Below are 19,522 nucleotides of genomic sequence, written 5' to 3'. Positions count from 1 at the left end.
TTCAGCCCACAATGTTGTGCCGACCATGTAATCTACTTTATAAAATGCCTAGAATTTCCCCACCACATAGCCCTCTATTTTTCTAAGCTCTATGTACCTATCTAAGAGTCTTTTAAAAGACCCTATCATAAGCAGCTCGCTGACAGTGCATTCCAAGCATCCACCACTCTCTGTGTGGAAACACTAAGCTCTGACATCCAACTCGTAGCTACTTCTAAGCACCTTAAACCTATGTTCCCTTGTGTTAGCCATTTCAACCCTGGGAAAAAGCCTCTGGCTGTCCACACGATCAATGCCTCTCATCATCTTATACACCTTTATCAAGTCACCCCTCATCCTTCGTCACTCCAAGGAGATAAGGCCAAGTTCACTCAACCTATTCATGTGAGGCATGCTCTCCAGTTCAAGGAACATCCTTGTAAATCTGTCTTGTCTCTACAGTATCCACATCCTTCCTGTGACCAGAACTGAACACAGTACTCCAAGTGTGGTCTGACCAGGGTCCTATATAGCTATATAACATTACCTCTTGGCTTTTAAACTCACTTCCATGGTTGATGAAAGCTAATGCACTGTATACCTTCTTAACCACGGAGTCAACCTGCATAGCAGCTTTGTGTGTCCTATGGACACAGACTCTAAGATCTCCCTGATCCTGCACACTGCCAAAAGTCTTGCCATTAATATTATAATCTGTCTTCAAATTTGACCTACCAAAGTGAACCACTTTACACTTCTCTAGGTTGGAGTCCACCTGCCACTTCTCAGCCCAGTTCTGCATCCTATCGATGTCCCACTGTAATCTCTGACAACCCTCCAGACTATCCACAACACCCCCAACCTTTGTGTCATAGCAAACTTACTTACCCACCCTTCTACTTCTTCATCCAGATCACTTATAAAAATCACAAAGAGGGGGGGGGGGGGGTCCCAGAACAGATCCTTGTGGATCTTGCAGAAAGTTTGGGTGAAAAATACAATATTAAAAACTATATGACTGAAAAACCATGAGTTTAAGTACATATCCAAAATGCAGAAAACCTGGATAACGTTCTCTGAGCATAGCGGCAGGCTTTACTCTCTCCAAGCAGAGAGATCAAAAGGCAGGCAGGCAATGCTCACCTTCTGCATTTGCCTCTGTTTCAATCTCCCTTGTCGTTTTAATCAGCACACAGTAGGAGGTTTAAAGAATATTTGGGTGGGTAACTAGATTGGGAAAAGTGGAGGGATTTAAGCCTGAAGCAGGTAAATGAAATGAATGTAGATTGGCATCGCAAAGTGGACTGAAAAGGCCTGTTTCAGTTTTGTATGATTCACTGGCTCTTTGGGCTGCTCTAGGGTATAGAGCTTTACCATTTGATGCTATCAAGACATGTACAGCTAAACTATAAATGCTTTTGATTTGAGATAAATATCAGTAGTAATGTAATATAGAAAATTTGTGTTTAAGAAATACATTGTTTACATTTACTACATACATAAAGAGTTTTGATTAACTGTAGATAACTGGTTGTAACTATTCATCTTGCCACTCATGCTCAAAGATGAACAACTATAAATAGCAAATTTAGTTTCTGGAACTTCTTGTCCTAGGTATGGTCTACGAGATTTTGTCATAATTGCTCCATCAGCTACTAATGATGCAGTCATCAGTGAATCGAAGTGCAACATTCTGCTTAGCTCTGTCTCTATTGCCTTGGGCAACACTGGTTGGTAAGTTTATATTTTAAAGAGGATTTTATTACATGTTCACAGATGGGTCATCAAAGAAGGGTACTTGAGGTCTATTTTTGATTGATACTTTCACAAGAGTTGATCAATAGTACTTGTAACATCTTGCAACCTACCATACTTGTGAGTGGTAAGTATGCCGCAGAATACTTTATTTGAGTGTTATAAATAAAATGGTTTTGAAAACTAAGAAACACTGTTTGGGTTCCCAGTCTCTGTACTTCTCGTGTAGATATGGTGATCATGTGGCCAATCCAATTAATCTTCAGTTAAGAAATTGGAGTAATGTTTATGCTTATTATAAATGCATTGTTATGTCACATAACAAGACCTTAAGACACAGGAACAGAATTAGGCCATTTGGCCCATTGAGTCTGCTCCACCATTCAATCATGACTGACCCTTTATTTTCCCTCCTCAGCCCCATTCCTGGCTTTCTCCCTAAAATCTTTGATGCCATGGCCAATCAAGAACCTATCAATCTCTGCTTTACATACACCCAACGACTTGGCCTCCACAGCTGCCTGTGGTAACAAATTCTACAAATTCACCACCCTTTAGATTTTCTCCCCATCTAGAAATGGTCTGTACATTTATTTCTACTACCAAAGTGCATGACCATGCATTTTCCAACTTTGTATTTCATTTGCCACTCTGTTGCCTATTCTCCTAATCCGCAGCCTTCCTGTTTCCTCAACAGGACCTGTCCTTTCAGCAATCTTTGTATCATCTGCAAACTTGGTAACAAAGCCATCTATTCCATCACCTAAATATTGATATACAGCATTAAAAAAAAGCAGTCCTAACACTGACCATTAGTCACTGGCAGCCAACCAGAAAAGGATCCTTTTATTCTCACTCACTGCCTCCTACCAATCAACCAATGCCCTAATAGTGCTAGTAACTTTCCTGTAATACCATGAACTCTTAACTTGCTAAGCAGCCTCATATGGAACCTAGTCAAAGGCCTTCTGAAAGTCCAAATTTATAATATCCACTGCATCCCATTTATCTATCCTACATGTAATCTCCTCAAAGAATTCCACCAGGTTTGTCATGCAAGATTTTTCCTGAAGTTAAGCCATGCTGACTTTGTCCTATCTTGTCTTGTGTCACCAAGTACTTCATAACTGCATCCTTAACAATTAACCTCCAACATCTTCCTAACCACTGAGGTCAGGCTAACTGGTCTTATATTTTCTTTCTGCTGCCTCCTTCCTTTTTTTTAAAGAGTAGAGTGACATTTGGAATTTTTCAGTCCTCCGGAATCATGCAAGAATCCAATTATTCTGAAAAATCATTACTAATGCCTCCATAATAGCTACTATTATTCAAAACCCTTGGGTGCATTTCATCTGGTCTGGGTGACTAGTGCATCTTAAGATCTTTCAGCTTTTTGAGCATCTTCTCCCTTGTAATAGTAACTGCACTCACTTCTCTTCCCTCACAGCCTTCAACACCTGGCACGACATTATTATTTAGCTCATCTGCAATCTCCTAAGCCATTCTTATTGTTTCTCCAGCCTCATTTTCTAGCAGTCCATTCGCTCACATCTTTTATTTTTTATATATTTTTTCTATCCAACTTGCTATTGTTTGCAGCATACTTTCATATTTCATCTATTCCTTCCCAATGATTCTTTAAGTTGCTTTCTGTAGGTTTTTGAAAACTTTCCAATCTTCAATCTTCCTGCTAATTTTTGCTTTGTTGTATAACCATATAACATATAACCACATAACAATTACAGCACGGAAACAGGCCATCTCGGCCCTTCTAGTCCATGCCTACCTGCACTCAGCCCAGAATCCTCCATTCCTTTCCTGTCCATATACCTATCCAATTTTTTTTTTAAATGACAAAATCGAACCTGCCTCTACCACTTCTACTGGGCTCGTTCCACATAGCTACCAATCTCTGAGTAGAGTTCCCCTGGTGTTACCCCTAAACTTTTGCCCCTTAACTCTCAACTCATGTCCTCTGGTTTGAATGTCCCCTACTCTCAATGGAAAAAGCCTATCCACCTCAACTCTATCTATCCCCCTCATAATTTTAAATACCTCTATCAAGTCCCCCCTCAACCTTCTACGCTCCAAAGAATAAAGACCTAACTTGTTCAACCTTCCTCTGTAACTTAGGTGCTGAACTCCTGGTAACATTCTAGTAAACTTCCTCTGTACTCTCTCTATTTTGTTGACATCTTTCCTATAATTTGGTGACCAGAACTGTACACAATACCCCAAATTTGGCCTCACCAATGCCTTGTACAATTTTAACATTACATCCCAACTCCTATACTCAGTGCTCTGATTTATAAAGGCCAGCATACCAAAAGCTTTCTTCATCACCCTATCGACATGAGATTCCACCTTCAGGGAACTATGCACCATTATTCCTAGATCACTCTATTCTACTGCATTCCTCAATGCCCTACCATTTACCATATATGTCCTATTTTGTTTAGTCCTACCAAAATGTAGCACCTCACACTTATCAGCATTAAACTCCATCTGCCATCTTTCAGCTCACTCTTCTAACTGGCCTAAATCTCTCTGCAAGCTTTGAAAACCTACTTCATTATCCACAACGCCACCTATCTTAGTATCATTTGCATACTTATCCAATTTACCACCCCATCATCCAGATCATTAATGCATATGACAAACAACATTGGACACAGTACAGATCCCCGAGGCACACCACTAGTCACCGGCCTCCAACCTGACAAACAGTTATCGACCACTACTCTCTAGTATCTCCCTTCCAGCCACTATCGAATCCATGTTACTACTTCAATATTAATACTTAACGATTGAACCTTCCTAACTAATCTGTATGGAACCTTGTCAAAGGCTTTACTGAAGTCCATATAGACCACATCCACTGCTTTACCCTCATCAACTTTCCTCGTAACCTCTTCAAAAAATTCAATAAGATTTGTCAAACATGACCTTCCACACACAAATCCATGTTGACTGCTCCTAATCAGACCCTGTTTATCCAGATAATTATGCATACTATCTCTAAGAATACTTTCCATTAATTTACCCACCATTGACGTCAAACTTACAGGCTGATAATTGCTAGGTTTACTCTTAGAACCCTTTATAAATAGTGGAACCACATGAGCAATATGCCAATCCTCTGGCACTATCCCCGTTTCTAATGACATTTGAAATATTTCTGTCAGAGCCCCTGCTATTTCTACACTAACTTCCCTCAGGGTCCTAGGGATAATCCTGTCAGGACCCGGAGATTTATACACTTTGATATTCTTTAAAAGCTCTAGTACATCCTCTTCTTTATTCATCATAGTTTCCATAACTACCCTACTTGTTTCCCTTACCTTACACACTTCAATGTCCTTCTCCTTAGTGAATACCGATGAAAAGAAATTGTTCAGTATCTCCCCCATCTCTTTTGGCTCCACACATAGCTGTCCACTCTGATTCTCTAAGGGACCAATTTTATCCCTCACTATCCTTTTGCTGTTAATCGAACTGTAGAAACCCTTCGGATTTATTTTCACCTTACTTGCCAAAGCAACCTCATATCATCTTTTAGCTTTTCTAATTTCTTTCCATAGAGCCATAGAACACTACAGCACAGTACAGGCCCTTCAGCCCTCCATGTTGTGCTGACCCATATAATCCTTAAAAAAAGTACAATACCCCATACCCCTCCATTTTTCTTTCATCCATGTGCCTGTTCAAGAGGCTCTTAAATACCCCTAATGTTTTAGCCTCCACCACCATCCCTGGCAAGTCATTCCAGGCACTCACAACCCTCTCTCTAAAAAACTTACCCCTGATGTCTCCCCTAAACTTCCCTTCCTTAATTTTGAACAGATGCCCTCTGGTGTTTGCTATTGGTGCCCTGGAAAACAGGTACTGACTATCCACCCTATCACTGCCTCTCATAATCTTGTACACCTCTATCAAGTCCCCTCTCATTCTTCTACGCTCCAAAGAGAAAAGTCCCAGCTCTGCTAACCTTGCTTCAAATGACTTGTTCTCCAAACCAGGCAACATCCTGGTAAATCTCCTCTGTACCCTCTCCATAGCTTCCACGTCCTTCCTATAATGAGGTGACCAGAATTGAACACAATATTCTAAGTGCAGTCTCACCTGAGATTTGTAGAGTTTCAACATGACCTCTCTACTCTTGAACTCAATCCCCCTATTAATGAAGCCTAGCATCCCATAGGCCTTCTTAACTACCCTACAACCTGTGCAGCGACCTTGAGGGATGTATGGATTTGAACCCCAAGGTCCCTTTGTTCATCCACACTCTTAAGTAACTGACCATTAAACCTGTACTCAGTCTTCTGGTTTGTCCTTCCAAAATGCATCACCTCACACTTGTCCGGATTGAACTCCATCTGCCATTTTTCTGCCCAACTCTGCAACCCGTCTATATCCTCTTGTAACCTTCGACAATCTACAGCTCCATCCACAAATCCTCCAATCTTCATGTCATCTACAAACTTACTCACCCATCTTTTTGCCTCTACATCCAGATCATTTATAAAAATCACAAATAGCAGGGGTCCCAGGACAGATCCCTGTGGCACTCCACTAGTCACCGACCTCCATGCAGAATACTTGCCTTCCACAACTACCCTCTTCTTTCTTCCTTTAAGCCAGTTTTTTATCCAAACAGCCAAGGTTCCACTTATCCCTTGCCTCAAAGCTTTCTGGATGAGCCTCTCATGAGGGACCTTGTCAAATGCTTTGCTAAAGTCCATGTAGACCACATCCACTGCCCTACCCTCATCAATTTCTTTTGTTACCTCTTCAAAAAACTCAATCAGGCTCATGAGGCACGATCTTCCCTTCACAAAGCCATGTTGACTATCCATGAGTAGACTGTACTTCTCCAAATGCTCACAGATCCTATCCTTAAGAATCCTTTCCAGTTGTTAGCATACCACTGACGTAAGACTCACTGGTCTATAGTTCCCAGGTTTCTCCCTATTACCTTTTTTAAACAAGGGAACTACATTTGCCATTCTGCAGTCCTCCAGCACTTCCCCTGCAGCCAAAGAGGATTCGGAGATCATAGCTAATGCTCCTGCGATCTCTTCTCTCAATTTCCACAACAACCTGGGGTGTATCATATCCGGCCCTGGGGATTTATCAATCTTAATGTTTTTAAGAAGATCCAGCACTACTTCTTCCTTAATCTCCATATTGTCCAGCACACAGGCCCGCTCTACTTCGACCTCATCCTGATCAAGATCCTTTTCACTTATGAATACTGAAGCAAAGTATTCATTTAGGACCTCCCCAACCTCCTCCGCTCCCAGGCACATGTTGCCCTCTTTGTCCTTTAGCGGTCCCACCTTCGTTCTCGTCATCCTCCTATTCTTCACATACCCATAGAACGCCTTGGGGTTTGCCTTAATCCTATATGCCAAGGCCTTCTCATGCCCCCTTCGAGCTCTCCTAAGTCCTTTCTTTAGCTCCTTCCTGACTACTCTATATTTCTCATAAGCCCCTCCTACTTCCTGCTTCTTATATCTAACATATGCTTCCTTTTTCCTCTTGACGAGTTGCTTCACATGTTTTGTCAGCCACGGTTCCCTTTTCCTACCATTTTTTCCTTGCCTCAGTGGGGCAAACCTATCCTGAACACTGCTCAAGTGGTCCCTAAACTTCTCCCACATTACTTCTGTGCTTTCCCCTTTGAACATCTGTTTCCAGTTTAATCTCGCTAGTTCCTGCCTCATCCCTTCAAAGTTAGCCCTTCCCCAGTTAAGCTCTTTACCATTTTGTTTGATTTTATCCCTTTCCCATAGCTATGCTGAAGCTAAGGGAGTTGTGGTCACTCTCACTAAAATGCTCCCCCACCAAGAGGTTTGTCACCTGACCGGGTTCATTACCCAGAACTAGATCCAGTATAGCCTCTCCACTCGTCGCCCAGTCCACATACTGTGTTGGGAATCCTTCTTGTACACACCTGACAAATTCAGCCCCATCTATCCCCCTTGCACTCAGGAGGTGCCAGTCAATATGAGGGAAGTTGAAATCACCCATAACTACTACCCTGTATTTCCTGCACCATTCTAAAAATCTGCCTGCTTAACTGCTCCTCAGTGTCCTGAGGGCTGTTTGGGGCCCTATAGACTACTCCCAGCACCGTGATTGATCCCTTCCTATTTCTGACTTCCACCCAGACTGACTCTGTGGACACTCCTTCTGCAGCGTCCTCTCTTTCTATAGCCATGATACTATCCCTGACTAGCAATGCCACTTCCCCCTCACCCCCCCCCCCTTTTCTACCTCCCATCCTATTCCTTTTAAAACACCTGAACCCTGGGACCTGCATCATCCAATCCCGCCCTTCCTCCAACCAAGTTTCAGTAACAGCCACAACATCGTAGTTCCACGTACTAATCCATGCTCTAAGTTCATCCTCCTTGTTCCTAATACTCCTAGAATTGAAATAGACACATTTCAACCCCTTTAACTGGCTGCAATCATGTTCTGTCCCCTACCTGTCCCTCCTCATCAACTCAGAACTCTTAGCATCATGCCCTTTTCCTTCTATTTTAATCCCTGCACTCACGTTCTGATTCCTAACCCCCTGCCAAACTACAAACCCCATGTCCAGAAAAGTTGGGATATTTTCCAAAATGCAATAAAAACAAAAATCTGTGATATGTTAATTCACGTGAACCTTTATTTAACTGACAAAAGTACAAAGAAAAGATTTTCAATAATTTTACTGGCCAACTTAATTGTATTTTGTAAATATATACAAATTTAGAATTTGATGGTGGCAACACACTCAACAAAAGTTGGGACAGAGGCATGTTTACCATTGTGTTACATCACCTTTCCTTTTAATAACACTTTTTAATCGTTTTGGAACTGAGGATACTAATTTTAGTAGATTTGCAATTGGAAATTTTGTCTATTCTTGCTTGATATAAGACTTCAGCTGCTCAACAGTCCGTGGTCTCCGTTGTCTGATTCTCCTCTTCATGATGCGCCATAAACTTTCAATAGGAGATAGATCTAGACTGGCAGCAGACCAGTCAAGCACACGCACTCTGTGTCTACAAAGCCACGCTGTTGTAGCCCATGCAGAATGTGATTTGGCATTGTCCTGCTGAAATAAGCATGGACGTCCCGGGAAGAGACGTCGCCTTGATGACAACTTATGTCTCTCTAAAATGCTAATATACGCCTCAGAGTCAATAGTACCTTCACATACATGCAACTCACCCATGCTGTGGACACTGATGCACCCCCATACCATCACAGATGCTGGCTTTTGCACCTTTCACTGATAACAATCAGGATGGTCGTTTTCATCTTTGGCACGGAGAACTCGACGCCGGTTTTTTCCGAAAACTAGCTGAAATGTGGACTCATCTGACCACAGCACACGGTTCCACAATCTTTTGGTCCATCTGAGATGAGCTTGGGCCCAGAGAACTCACCGGCATTTCTGCATAGAGTTGATGTATGGCTGCCTCCTTGAGTAATACAGTTTCAAGTTACATTTCTGGATGCAGCGACGGACTGTGTTAAGTGACAATGGTTTTCCAAAGTACTCCCGAGCCCAGGTGGCTATAATTGTCACAGTAGCATGACGGTTTCTTAGGCAGTGCCGCCTGAGGGCTCGAAGATCACGCACATTCAACAGTGGTTTCCGACCTTGCCCTTTACACAATCTGAATCTTTTCACAATATTATGTACTGTAGATGTTGAAAGACCTAAATTCTCTGGAATCTTGCGTTGAGAAATGTTCCTTTTGAACTGACTAACAATTCTCTCATGAATTTTGGCACAAAGGGGTGAGCCACGACCCATCCTTGCTTGCAAAGACTGAGCCTTTGATGGATGCTACTTTTATACCCAGTCATGATACCTCACCTGCTACCAATTAGCCTGCTTAATGTGGAGTCTTCCAAACCAGTGTTACTTGAATATTCTGTGCACTTTTCAATCTTATTTTAACTCTGTCCCAACTTTTGTTGAGTGTGTTGCAGCCATCAAATTCTAAATTTGTGTATATTTACAAAATACAATTAAGTTGGTCAGTAAAACTATTGAAAATCTTTTCTTTGTACTTTTGTCAGTTAAATAAAGGTTCGAGTGAATTAACATATCACAGATTTTTGTTTTTATTGCATTTTGGAAAATATCCCAACTTTTCTGGAAATGGGGTTTGTAGTTTAAACCCTCCCCAACAGCTCTATCAAACCTGCCCGCCAGGATATTGGTCCTCCTGGGATTCAAGTGTAACCTGTCCTTTTTGTACAGGTCACACCCGCCCCAAAAGAGGTCCCAATGATCCAGAAATCTAAATCCCTGCCCCCTGCTCCAATCCCTCAGCCATGCATTTATCCTCCACCTCATTTTATTCCTAATCTTACTGTCGTGTGGCACAGGCAGTAATCCTGAGATTACTACCTTTGAGGTCTTGCTTTTCAACTTCCTTCCTAACTCTTTGTAGTCTTCTTTCAGGACCTCTTCCCTTTTCCTACCTGTGTCATTGGTACCAATATGTACCACGACCTCTGGCTGTTCTCCCTCCCACTGCAGGATATCTTGGACACGATCAGAAACATCCCAGACCCTGGCACCTGGGAGGCAAACTACCATCCGAGTTTCTTTCCTGCGTCCACAGAATCGCCTGTCTGAACCCCTGACTAGAGAGTCCCCTATCACCACTGCCTTCCTCTTCCTTTCCCTACCCTTCTGAGCCACAGGGCCAGAGTCTGTGCCAGAGGCATGGCCACTGTTGCTTCCCCCAGGTAGGCTGTCTCTTCCCCCCCCCCCCCACCCCCAACAGTACTCAAACAGGAGTACTTATTGTCAAGAGGTTCAGCCACAGGGGTACTCTAGTACCTGACTCTTCCCCTTCCCTCTCCTGACTGTGACCCATTTGTCTGTCCCCCATGGCCCCGGAGTGACGACCTGTCTGTAACTCCTCTCTATCACCTCCTCACTCTCCCTGATCAGACGAAGGTCATTGAGCTGCAGCTCCATTTCCCTAACACGGCCCCTTAGGAGTTGCATCTCGATGCACCGGGTGCAGATGTGGCCGTTCAGGACACCGGGAGACTCCAGGACCTCCCACATCTGACACCGACCACAGAAAACTGGCCTGACACACATACTACCTCCTTTTGAAATCAACAACTCCCTCACCTCATCCCATTACCACCGAAGCCCGTTGAGCCTAAGCCCTTTCACTTTGCTGCCTCTCACTCCACTGCCTGCTCCCAATGCTGCCCGCTGGATATGGCTGCCTTCTTTTTAAACTGTTCGCGCTCAACTGGCTGACTTCACGCACCTGCGTAGTTTGGCCTCTCTCTTGCCCGAGAACTCAAAATGTCTTCCCGCTGGAAATCTTTAGGTGTTCTCCTGCTGCCTCCTTTTTCTGAATCAGAAACTTCTGCAGATTCCTTGCCCTTTTTAAACTGTTCGCCAAAATTTCTTAATATTCTTTTTACATTCTTTAAATTCCTTGAGCACCTCATTTACTCCAGGCCTCTTATATACATATTGTAGATCTCTCTCTTTTTCCGAACCAAGTTTCCAATATCCCTAACCCTGATTTGCCCTCTCATTTGCTTTTACATTAGCTTTGACTTCCTTTGTCAGCCACTGTTTTACTATTTTGCCATTTGAGTATTTCTTTAGTTTTGAAATACATCTATCCTGCACCTTCCTCATTTTTCCCAGCAACTCAAGCCATTGTTGCTGTGCTGCTATCCTTGCCCGCATCTCCTTCCAATTTGCTTTGGCCAGCTCCTCTCTCGTACCACTGATTTCCTTTACTCCACTGAAATAATGCTATTTCAGACTTTGTTTTCTCCCTATCTGATTTCAAGTTGAACTCAATCATATTGTGATCATTGCCTCTAAGGAGTCCTTTACATTAAGCTCCCTAATCACTATCTGGTTCCTTACATAACATGTAATCCAGTGTAGCTGTTCCCCTAGTGCGCTGAAGGATAAACTACTCTAAAAAGCTATCTAGTAGGCATTCAACAAATTCACTCTTTTGGGATCTATTACCAACCTGATTTCCCCAATCTACCTGCATGTTAAAATCTCCCATGACTATCATAACATTGCCCTTTTTTACATGCCTTTTCTATTTCCTGTTGTAATCTATTGTGTGCATTCCTGCTACTGTTTGGAGGTCTGTATATAATTACCATCAGAGGCCTTTACCCTTGCACTTCCTCAGTTCAGTGCTCAAGGATTCAAAATCTAATCCTGTGTCAAATCTTTCTATCGATTTGATGCAATTCTTTACCAGCAGAGCCACGCCACCTCCTCCTCCTCCTTTCCTAACCATCCAATACAATGTATCAACTTGGATATATAGTTCTCAACTACAACCATCCTTCAGCCACGATTCAGTGATGGCCACAGTATCATACCTGAGAACCTGTAAAAGTGCAACAAGATCATCCACCCTATTTCTTATACTCCTTGCATTGAGTACTTTATTTGCTACCCTTTTTGATTCTGCATCCCTCATACACTGATGCTCACCCTGCTAACTGCAATTTTGTCCTATCATCCAGTTACCCTCCCTAACAGTCTGACTGCACACTATCTTTTTTACCATCTGTCCTATCCTGAGTCTCTTCACTCCGGTTTCCACCCCCTGCCAAATTAGTTTAAACCCTCCCCAACAGCTCTAACAAACCTGCCCGTGAGAATATTGGACCCCCTTGAGTTCAGGTGCAGGTCATATCTCTCCCAGAAGAGATCCTAATGATCCAAGAACCTGAAGCCCTGCTCCCTGCACCAGCTAATCAGCGATGTATTTAGCTGCCAAATTATCCTATTTCTACTTTCACTGGTACATGACATTGCAGAGGTTGCAATCCAGAAATTACTGCCTTGGTAGTTTTGCTTCTCAGCTTTCTGCCCAGCTTTCTGAATTCTCTCTTCAGGACCTCATTGCTTTTCCTTCCTATGCCATTTATACCTATATATGTACAAAGACATCTGGCTGCTTTCCTTCCCTCTCCAAAATACACCAGTGTACGAATAGAAAACTTCTAATTCCACTTGGTGGCGATGTATTCTGTGGTCTTAAACAATTCTGATCATTCTCTGTTATATAGTGACCTACTGTATATTGAAATTTGCCTATTTACTTAAGACAGTATCGATGGCTAATTCAGTTGTGTCAGCTGTCATTGTTAGTACAGGGTATTTCTGCCCATTTCTTGTAAAGCATCAATATTACTGTCTTTAATATTAGCTTTTAGGCATTAAGACATTGAAAATATTTTGGATTGTGATGTAACGTATCATCTAGTATTTGAGTTTGTCTTTATTTTAGACCACACACAATACTGTGCGAAGGTCTACGGCATATATAGCTAGTGTACCTGATACTTTTGCACAGCATTGTATTTGTCAACATGCAGCATAGAGCAAGTTTGTAAATCTGGTAGAGCAAAGGCAGTTTGAGAATGGCGAGGGTGGAGTACTGTGGGAAGGATGTCGGATGAAGGAGTGCCGGGTTGGGGACTGGGTGGTGAGGGTACAGACACACCCAACCCTGAGACAGGAGGAATGGTTATTTGATTTCAAACAGTTGGTTTATCGATCATTACAGAATAACTCTGGTGATTTCTCTGCTACCCTTCCATCGGCCCATACTTTGGTTTCCCATAAGGTAAAGTCCCTCACCCCATCCAATTATAGATCATGGCCTGTTTTTGATAAACCTTAATCAGCGCTTTGGTCGAGGAATTTGTTTCTGTTCTTTCTACCATGTGATGTGAAGCTTGGAAGTTTACACCATTGTAAAAGTAAAGTTCATGTTTGAAAAGATGCAGCTGAAATATAGCAACTGCATAATTTTAAAAAAATCTGATCCCTTTATTAGTGGTGATAGCATTTATTGATGGATCATTGTAGAGTTAAGTGAATTGAGTAATTATGTATTTTAAATTAGTCAGGTGGCCCTGTTTGTGCAAATTCAACAAAGGTCGCGGCGAATGTACGTCGGTGTATGCGAAGGCCCTGGTATCCGGACAGATTTTGAAATGGTTCATCTTCGGAAAGCACCAAATCAATATAATCATCTGTCAGGTCTTCTGGATGTTTTTAAATCCAAGATTGTAAGTATTTTTAGATACGGGAATCTGCTTTACAGGATATAACTGGAATCACAAAATTTAGCAATATTGAACAAAGTTATTTTGCCCGCAGTATGTTCGTAGTCACTTCGAAAAATAAACCAGTTAGTCTTAGCCCAGACTTTCTCTGTATTCTTTCAGATTTTCCACTGCTTATTAAAAATATTCTGAATTCTGCTTCAAATCTAATGAAGTTAATTTTTAATGGTGGGAAACATTAGCCTAGTCTTAATAAATGGAGCTTACTGAGTAAAACTACATAGAACATAGAAACATAGAAGACATACAGCACAATACAGGCCCTTCGGCCAACAACGAACATGTCCCTACCTTAGAACTACCTAGGCTTTACCTATAGCCCTCTATTTTTCTAAGCTCAATGTAGCCACCCAGGAGTCTCATAAAAGACCCTATTATTACTGCCGCCACCGCTGCCGGCAGCCCATTCCATGCACTCACCACCCTCTGCGTTTATTAAAAAAAAACTTACCCCTGACATTTCCTCTGTACCTACTTCCAAGCGTCTTAAAACTATGCCCTCTCGTGCTAGCCATTTCAGCCCTGGGGAAAAGGCTCTGACTATCCACATGATCAATGCCTCTCATTATCTTGCACACCTCTATCAGGTCATCTCTCATCCTCCGTCGCTCCAAAGAGAAAGGGCTGAGTTCACTCAACCTATTCTCATAAGGCATGCTCTGCATTCTAGGCAACATCCTTGTAAATCTCCTCTGCACCCTTTCTGTGGTTTCCACATACCGTAGATTCCGGATTATAAGCCGCTACTTTTTTCCCACATTTTGAACAGCTTTGAACTCTGCGGCCTTTAATCCAGAGCGGCTAATACATGGTTTTTTTTCATGCCGCCTCGTAAACATTTTGCCTCGTAACAGTAGACCAATAAAATTGATGAGTAGTTCACAGAGGTCCAATGAAATTGTACGATAAATCAAGCGCACTTTCACAATTAAATTATTGTAAATCAGTCATTTGTACTCACCCTCATCAACATGGAAAACACTCGAAGAAAAGCATTGTGCTGCCTTTATGGCAGTTACTTAGTTTATAATATTATCGCTTAGTAATTCATTTGTTAGTTAAAGTTAGAAGTGTTTTAACTATATTTGTTTTCTGTACTACATCCCGGGATGCTATGACGTCACACCCGGTTTCGCCGCGTCTTGCGGGATACCAGTTTGCGATAAACGGGAAGGTGGGGGCATTACGCGAGCTCATCAGACCCGAGCACATTAGACCCGATCGCGTTACGCGAGCTCATCAGACCCGAGCACATCAGACCCGAGCACATTAGACCCGATTAGACCCGATCGCGTTACACGAGCTCATCAGACCCGAGCACATTAGACCCGATTAGACCCGATCGCGTTACGCGAGCTCATCAGACCCGAGCACATCAGACCCGATCGCGTTACGCGAGCTCATCAGACCCGAGCACATTAGACCCGATCGCGTTATGCGAGCTCATCAGACCCGAGCACATTAGACCCGATCGCGTTACGCGAGCTCATCAGACCCGAGCACATCAGACCCGATTAGACCCGATCGCGTTACGCGAGCTCATCAGACCCGAGCACATTAGACCCGATTAGACCCGATCGCGTTACGCGAGCTCATCAGACCCGAGCACATTAGACCCGATCGCGTTACGCGAGCTCATCAGACCCGAGCACATTAGACCCGATTAGACCCGATCGCGTTACGCGAGCTCATCAGACCCGAGCACATTAGACCCGATTAGACCCGATCGCGTTACGCGAGCTCATCAGACCCGAGCACATCAGACCCGAGCACATTAGACCCGATTAGACCCGATCGCGTTACGCGAGCTCATCAGACCCGAGCACATCAGACCCGAGCACATTAGACCCGATCGCGTTACGCGAGCTCATCAGACCCGAGCACATTAGACCCGATTAGACCCGATCGCGTTACGCGAGCTCATCAGACCCGAGCACATCAGACCCGATCGCGTTACGCGAGCTCATCAGACCCGAGCACATTAGACCCGATCGTGTTACGCGAGCTCATCAGACCCGAGCACATCAGACCCGAGCACATTAGACCCGATCGCGTTACGCGAGCTCATCAGACCCGAGCACATCAGACCCGAGCACATTAGACCCGATCGCGTTACGCGAGCTCATCAGACCCGAGCACATCAGACCCGATTGCGTTACGCGAGCTCATCAGACCCGAGCACATCAGACCCGAGCACATTAGACCCGATTAGACCCGATCGCGTTACGCGAGCTCATCAGACCCGAGCACATTAGACCCGATCGCGTTACGCGAGCTCATCAGACCCGAGCACATCAGACCCGATCGCGTTACGCGAGCTCATCAGACCCGAGCACATCAGACCCGAGCACATTAGACCCGATCGCGTTACGCGAGCTCATCAGACCCGAGCACATCAGACCCGAGCACATTAGACCCGATTAGACCCGATCGCGTTACGCGAGCTCATCAGACCCGAGCACATTAGACCCGATTAGACCCGATCGCGTTACGCGAGCTCATCAGACCCGAGCACATTAGACCCGATTAGACCCGATCGCGTTACGCGAGCTCATCAGACCCGAGCACATCAGACCCGATCGCGTTACGCGAGCTCATCAGACCCGAGCACATTAGACCCGATCGCGTTACGCGAGCTCATCAGACCCGAGCACATTAGACCCGATCGCGTTACGCGAGCTCATCAGACCCGAGCACATCAGACCCGATTAGACCCGATCGCGTTACGCGAGCTCATCAGACCCGAGCACATTAGACCCGATTAGACCCGATCGCGTTACGCGAGCTCATCAGACCCGAGCACATTAGACCCGATTAGACCCGATCGCGTTACGCGAGCTCATCAGACCCGAGCACATCAGACCCGATCGCGTTACGCGAGCTCATCAGACCCGAGCACATTAGACCCGATCGCGTTACGCGAGCTCATCAGACCCGAGCACATTAGACCCGATCGCGTTACGCGAGCTCATCAGACCCGAGCACATCAGACCCGATTAGACCCGATCGCGTTACGCGAGCTCATCAGACCCGAGCACATTAGACCCGATTAGACCCGATCGCGTTACGCGAGCTCATCAGACCCGAGCACATTAGACCCGATCGCGTTACGCGAGCTCATCAGACCCGAGCACATTAGACCCGATTAGACCCGATCGCGTTACGCGAGCTCATCAGACCCGAGCACATTAGACCCGATCGTGTTACGCGAGCTCATCAGACCCGAGCACATCAGACCCGAGCACATTAGACCCGATCGCGTTACGCGAGCTCATCAGACCCGAGCACATCAGACCCGAGCACATTAGACCCGATCGCGTTACGCGAGCTCATCAGACCCGAGCACATCAGACCCGATTGCGTTACGCGAGCTCATCAGACCCGAGCACATCAGACCCGAGCACATTAGACCCGATTAGACCCGATCGCGTTACGCGAGCTCATCAGACCCGAGCACATTAGACCCGATCGCGTTACGCGAGCTCATCAGACCCGAGCACATCAGACCCGATCGCGTTACGCGAGCTCATCAGACCCGAGCACATCAGACCCGAGCACATTAGACCCGATTAGACCCGATCGCATTACGCGAGCTCATCAGACCCGAGCACATCAGACCCGATCGCGTTACGCGAGCTCATCAGACCCGAGCACATTAGACCCGATCGCGTTACGCGAGCTCATCAGACCCGAGCACATCAGACCCGAGCACATTAGACCCGATTAGACCCGATCGCGTTACGCGAGCTCATCAGACCCGAGCACATTAGACCCGATTAGACCCGATCGCGTTACGCGAGCTCATCAGACCCGAGCACATCAGACCCGATCGCGTTACGCGAGCTCATCAGACCCGAGCACATTAGACCCGATCGCGTTACGCGAGCTCATCAGACCCGAGCACATTAGACCCGATCGCGTTACGCGAGCTCATCAGACCCGAGCACATCAGACCCGATTAGACCCGATCGCGTTACGCGAGCTCATCAGACCCGAGCACATTAGACCCGATTAGACCCGATCGCGTTACGCGAGCTCATCAGACCCGAGCACATTAGACCCGATTAGACCCGATCGCGTTACGCGAGCTCATCAGACCCGAGCACATCAGACCCGATTGCGTTACGCGAGCTCATCAGACCCGAGCACATTAGACCCGATTAGACCCGATCGCGTTACGCGAGCTCATCAGACCCGAGCACATTAGACCCGATCGCGTTACGCGAGCTCATCAGACCCGAGCACATCAGACCCGATCGCGTTACGCGAGCTCATCAGACCCGAGCACATCAGACCCGATTAGACCCGATCGCGTTACGCGAGCTCATCAGACCCGAGCACATCAGACCCGAGCACATTAGACCCGATCGCGTTACGCGAGCTCATCAGACCCGAGCACATTAGACCCGATCGCGTTACGCGAGCTCATCAGACCCGAGCACATCAGACCCGAGCACATTAGACCCGATTAGACCCGATCGCGTTACGCGAGCTCATCAGACCCGAGCACATTAGACCCGATTAGACCCGATCGCGTTACGCGAGCTCATCAGACCCGAGCACATCAGACCCGATCGCGTTACGCGAGCTCATCAGACCCGAGCACATTAGACCCGATCGCGTTACGCGAGCTCATCAGACCCGAGCACATTAGACCCGATCGCGTTACGCGAGCTCATCAGACCCGAGCACATCAGACCCGATTAGACCCGATCGCGTTACGCGAGCTCATCAGACCCGAGCACATTAGACCCGATTAGACCCGATCGCGTTACGCGAGCTCATCAGACCCGAGCACATTAGACCCGATTAGACCCGATCGCGTTACGCGAGCTCATCAGACCCGAGCACATCAGACCCGATCGCGTTACGCGAGCTCATCAGACCCGAGCACATTAGACCCGATCGCGTTACGCGAGCTCATCAGACCCGAGCACATTAGACCCGATCGCGTTACGCGAGCTCATCAGACCCGAGCACATCAGACCCGATTAGACCCGATCGCGTTACGCGAGCTCATCAGACCCGAGCACATTAGACCCGATTAGACCCGATCGCGTTACGCGAGCTCATCAGACCCGAGCACATTAGACCCGATCGCGTTACGCGAGCTCATCAGACCCGAGCACATTAGACCCGATTAGACCCGATCGCGTTACGCGAGCTCATCAGACCCGAGCACATTAGACCCGATCGTGTTACGCGAGCTCATCAGACCCGAGCACATCAGACCCGAGCACATTAGACCCGATCGCGTTACGCGAGCTCATCAGACCCGAGCACATTAGACCCGATCGCGTTACGCGAGCTCATCAGACCCGAGCACATCAGACCCGATTGCGTTACGCGAGCTCATCAGACCCGAGCACATCAGACCCGAGCACATTAGACCCGATTAGACCCGATCGCGTTACGCGAGCTCATCAGACCCGAGCACATTAGACCCGATCGCGTTACGCGAGCTCATCAGACCCGAGCACATCAGACCCGATCGCGTTACGCGAGCTCATCAGACCCGAGCACATCAGACCCGAGCACATTAGACCCGATTAGACCCGATCGCGTTACGCGAGCTCATCAGACCCGAGCACATCAGACCCGAGCACATTAGACCCGATCG

At 45.8% G+C, this 19,522-nt stretch overlaps 1 protein-coding gene across 1 annotated transcript in view; it reads left to right on the top strand.

Annotated features, from left to right (window-relative positions):
- Positions 1–1,593: 1,593 nt before the first annotated feature.
- Positions 1,594–19,522, top strand: part of rab3gap1 (RAB3 GTPase activating protein subunit 1) — a gene marked incomplete at its 5' end in the record, with an annotated part of 120,748 nt that continues 102,819 nt past the window's right edge. Inside the window, 2 exons of the mRNA XM_073044527.1 lie at positions 1,594–1,713; positions 13,680–13,845. Of these exons, the coding sequence (XP_072900628.1) occupies positions 1,594–1,713; positions 13,680–13,845 (286 nt within the window). The remainder of the gene's footprint in view (positions 1,714–13,679; positions 13,846–19,522) is intronic.

The sequence above is a fragment of the Hemitrygon akajei genome, chromosome 5 (genome assembly GCF_048418815.1).
Source record: "Hemitrygon akajei chromosome 5, sHemAka1.3, whole genome shotgun sequence".
Lineage (NCBI taxonomy): Eukaryota > Metazoa > Chordata > Chondrichthyes > Myliobatiformes > Dasyatidae > Hemitrygon > Hemitrygon akajei.
Note: the sequence above shows the minus strand (reverse complement) of the source record. Positions and strands in the feature narration are given on the sequence as shown.